Raw genomic sequence first — 4,895 nt, forward strand, 5'->3', positions numbered from 1 at the left:
CAAGGTTGGATTTAAATCCAAAGTGGCTCCCTAGCCTTGACTTTCTGCCTTGTGACTCCGCTCTGCTGACTGTAGGCTGAGGGTTCATAACACTTTGTTTCTAAGGGTCTTGAGCTAAAATCTCTCTATAGGAGTGTACCAAGGGTACTAACAGGATAAAGTATGGTAAATTCTTTATATCTAGTATCACTAGCTAATTCCATGGATTTATTATTAATATCATCCTTAAAGTAAGAGTGTTTGTTATTATTAAATTCCTCCTAGATTGTAGCTTTAATAACCTGTACTACAGGCTATATATATTCCCAGATCTTTAAATATAGTTTAATTGGAAGGATTATAAAGAAAGATATATGGTAAGAGCTGGAATATATATTATTAACCCTCTTAGAGATTAGCTCCTGCTTTTCTGCTACTTTGGTCATGAATATTATCAAGATATCATGTTCTAACCTTGGATGCTTTCATAGAATAGGGTTATTAAAGGGTTGCCTTTCTATTATTATACTATAGCAGGTTAGTTAGAGTAAATAATTGTAGTAATATTTCCTAACTGCTTACCTGGATTATTTAATAGCAAAAACTCACCAATTTTTTTGGAGTTGGTTTGTGTTTGACTGGGTGATATAAACAGATATATGGCCAAAGTTTGCGGGAATACATGCCAGGCAGTCTAGATCCTGGACAGAGCAAAGAGAAAGTGATTGCAAGAGAAGAAATGGTGGGGTGAGCAGCTCTTCAACGAAGATTCCAATTCTGGCGGCAACGATCACATGATGTGTAACACGTGATAGGATACCAGTGTTGGGTTGCCGATTACCTAATTGGGTGTAGCGCCGGACGCGGAATTACTATTATACGCGAGTTGCCCCTGAAGGGCCCTCGCACCACACAGAGCTTTAGGATACACGCAATTCTATGATATTCAACCTGACGTCAAAACGTTGAGCTACCCCTACGGAACAACCCTTATTCCGACAACCAGTGTTGGAAGGCAAGTGTGTCCATTGAAAAGGGGTAGCCCTATTGGCTGTTTAAGAGTGACTGGTGATGACTAAGCGGAGCGGCCAAATGGTGACTAGGGCAACCTAGGGCTATCGATGGTCCCAACAACTAGTAGGCGGCAGCCTGCGTCCGCTGATCAAAGAATTGCACTGATCTCACGTGTTTCGGCTTGTGACTTGCAGAGCTTGCGTCATTCGACGGCGCGGCTTCCGTTGTGCGGCCAGATTGGAGCGAATTCAACCTTCGTCCAGGTATATTGGAGGGGATACTGGAGAGTTGGGCGGAATGTTTCCCCGCAGCCCTCTCGGATGCAGAAAATTGACACCCGATAAGTTAGACGAGCAGCAAAGCGTGGGAGAATAGCGTGCAGTACCGGGTTCGCCGTCACTCTCTTTGATTTTGCATTCTGTTGACGACTTTTGCTTCGTCTCATGTCTGGCCGCGTGGATTCCAGAATATCAAGGACCCCTTTCACCCAATTGAGGGGCTCATATCCAATCAACATAAATGTCTTCCCTGCACCAGCTGTGAATGAACCTGACAGAGCTAGGTCACCATCCAAAGCTGCACTGTTGGGTAAGAAACTTTGAATCAGCGGACGACATGATGTCGCTGTCAGGAAGTTCTACCCCTGGTGTGAATCAGTTCAGATGGAGCTTTTAATCAGCCAATGAAAGTCCATTTATCCAGACACCCTCGCGCTGACCTCCGAAGTGGGGTGTCAGCGGAAATGTTAACCAATCTTGTTTGTAGCTTCAGGTGCGCTGAAGTCGCCAGTTTCAGAGGATTGACCAACATTTCTCTGTTGAGGTACAGTTAACAATGGACTCTTGGACCCGCCCCAGCAATGTGTAGACACCTTGACATGGCGTCAAAGACAAGTATTCAAGCAGCATTCGGGCGATTTCCCGCTCGAAGAATAGACATAATTAATCAGAGTCATGAATTGCAGCAAGACAAAACGAGAATCAGGCATCTTACCTATTTGTTGTCATTATTGCTGGAGGCAGCAGTCAGAGGCAGCGTGCAGAGTTTTCATCGCGTGCAAAGGCTTTACTTACGGGACTTAGTGTGCTGGCTAATTAATGTTCGGTTTCACCTGAAGTGCTGCTGAGCTCAGGCAAGGAACCTTGTAGAATTTCTTCTGCTCAGTATTCTATCAACAGTACGCGAACCTGAGGAGCCATTCTCACAGTTCCTGCCTGATGGTTGTATTACGCCAAGCCCCGCGGGCTGAATGCGCTAGTGATCAAGGCATCCATACTTCAATGGGCCTAAAACAGACTTCCGCACAGAACAGGGCTGCTCGAAATCAGTTTCACCGCTTTACTCTTACAGATTCTTTCTGGAACCCTGTCTGGAAACACGCTAAACTATTACAATTAGCCTACCCCAAACCCCGTTTCTTGGCAGTATTCAGGTACACTCGTAAATAACAATATAAAAATAGCTATAGTATTAGACTTGTATGGTCTATCGCGTGTCCAGAACAAATTTCTGCAAACATGCAAAACAAGCGGGGTGCCTGTCTGATCAGGCCACCTGGCCAGATCTCACATTCTCTTCTTCGTTCAACCTCTCAGCTTACACAGGGAGTGACCGCTATTGATGAGCGAAGTGTATAGAGACAGTATTGGTGGGATGAACACTTTCCTATGCTTCGTGCAACAATGCTGGCCTTCTGATTGGCGACCCAGTATCCATTGAACCTAGAGGCAATATTGTGCTGACGTTGGATTCGTTAGAGCTTCGGAGCAAGGACGATGGCCACTAATCCATATTGCAACGGCAACGACTTCCAAACCTTCTATGGCCTGGACGCCTCGGACCAGCGTTCGCAATATGCCCCCACCCCTGGGAATTTCGGTTGCACACCTGCCTCGAGATACAGCCTCAGTCCTTCAACGGGGCACTTCACCCAGAAAAACCCCGGAGAATTACCCTAACATCACGCGGAAAAGCTAAGGCTACTCCAGCTCTCCGAGTGGGACGATGAAATATCAAACTCTTGAGCGGCGTGAAGAGCCATTTTTTGAAGGGATCAATCAGTGGCAGAATGCTTGTCAAGACACCTATCGGCTTAGGGGCTTTCAAGTCGGGTATAGATGAGTGCTCGATTTCTTGCTCGATGAGAACATTCTCGCCAACACTCAGCACGGCCCTTAGTCGTTCGCTCGAGGAGGTGGAGACTCAGCCACCCCTCCGAACCGATGGTTTGAAATAGGCTGCTGGCCGGGGAGATGGTTGGGCGCGGCAATTGGGTTTGGTCCCCCAGGGAAGAAGGGAGCCGCCATGTCGGGTGGCATCTGTCCGCCGTTGAGATTCATGGATATCGGCGATCCGCGATTCTGTGCCATGTCGGCGGCACTTGGCGATCAGTGAAGACCACTCTGAGGCATCTTGGGCGTGCCCCTCTTCATTTGGTCGCTGGGGTTCGGCGAAGCACCCGTCCTGCTGCCCTGCGGGGAAGTGCCTGGTGGCAACCCTCCCTGTCCAAGGCATTAGAGGCTAGCCGTCAGCACGGGCCATGCTATCCTGCTCCTGACGAGCCATCATCAGACGCCGCTTGTTCTGCTATTCAAGCAACATAAGCTGCATCTGATAGTCCTGAAGAGCATGGCTCTCATGCTGACCGCTAGGCGTCTGCATGCCCGGCCGGACCTGAGTGATTTGAGCGTTGGAGCTGAAGTATTCTGGATTGCCTAAATGCTAGCCAGCATTGGTGTGGGAGTTAGGCCAGGACTGTTGGGTGGGGTTGCGAATATCTTCGTGTCGCTGAGCCGGCTGGGGTTCCTCTGTCGCAGGACTCGGCTGGCTTTGGTCATCATTGGCGCCATCACCCGCCCCTTCGATTCTTTGGGCGAAACTTGGGCGGCGGGATGAGCGCCGGCGGGATGAGCGCGCATTTGATGGAGCTTCTCCGATGGCGCAATGTGAGATGAAACATCTGTAAAACTCCTCCCAAGAATGGACTTGTTGACTGCAGAGAGGGCAGAACGTCGTTTGAAATGGAAGGTATTTCTTTTGTTGATAAAGCTCCTCAGGATCCGGAAGCCGATGGTGTCTCTTGCGGATATGCTCAGCGAGCCGATCACGTCTAACGTTAACGAAGTCGCACTCAGAGCAGTGATATTTGAACTCGGGATAGTGTGCGTCGTTGACATGCCGTCTGATGGTATTTAAGGCAAGGGCATTCGCCTTATCGCCACATATCCGGCATTTGAAAAGAGACCTTGGGGGTGGGGCAGGGACCACTGTATCTGTTGAAGTCGGCTGATGTAGCATGGAGGAGATGTGCTCATTGATCTCATGATGCTGCTCTTGAGTCCGTACAGCGATGTTCGAAATCAGTTTAGCAGGGAGTGCACTGCCATAGTGTCCACCCTGGATATTGGCGTCGACACCTCGATCCAACAGCATCTGCACCACCTTTTCATGGCCTCCCCATGATGCGGCCTGAAGCGCATTGCCATATTCTCCACCCTGGGCATTGATGTTGGCACCTCGATCTAGTAGCATCTGCACCAGATTTTCATGGCCTTCGCGTGATGCCGCCTGGAGTGCATTGCCGTAATATCCACCCTGGGCGTTGATGTTGGCACCTTGATCTAGTAGCACCTGCACCAGATTTTCATGGCCTTCGCGTGATGCCACCTGGAGTGCATTGCCATATTCTCCACCCTGGGCGTTGATGTTGGCACCTCGAACTAGTAGCATCTGCACCAGATTTTCATGGCCTTCACGTGATGCCGCCTGGAGTGCATTGCCGTAATATCCACCCTGGGCGTTGATGTCGGCACCTTGATCTAGCAGTATCTGCACCACCTTTTCATGGCCTTCGCGTGATGCCGCCTGGAGTGCATTGCCATATTCTCCACCCTGGGTGTTGA

At 49.2% G+C, this 4,895-nt stretch overlaps 1 protein-coding gene across 1 annotated transcript in view; it reads right to left on the reverse strand.

The window, feature by feature from the left end:
• Window positions 1–3,655: 3,655 nt before the first annotated feature.
• The window catches only part of BJX67DRAFT_338614 (ankyrin repeat domain-containing protein), a 3,975-nt gene continuing 2,735 nt past the window's right edge, over window positions 3,656–4,895 (reverse strand). Inside the window, exon 3 of the mRNA XM_071027615.1 lies at window positions 3,656–4,895. Coding sequence (XP_070880408.1) covers window positions 3,715–4,895 — 1,181 coding nt within the window. The 3' untranslated portion in view covers window positions 3,656–3,714.

The sequence above is a fragment of the Aspergillus lucknowensis genome (assembly GCF_044049455.1).
Source record: "Aspergillus lucknowensis strain CBS 449.75 chromosome Unknown BJX67scaffold_99, whole genome shotgun sequence".
In the NCBI taxonomy this organism is placed as follows: Eukaryota; Fungi; Ascomycota; class Eurotiomycetes; order Eurotiales; family Aspergillaceae; genus Aspergillus; species Aspergillus lucknowensis.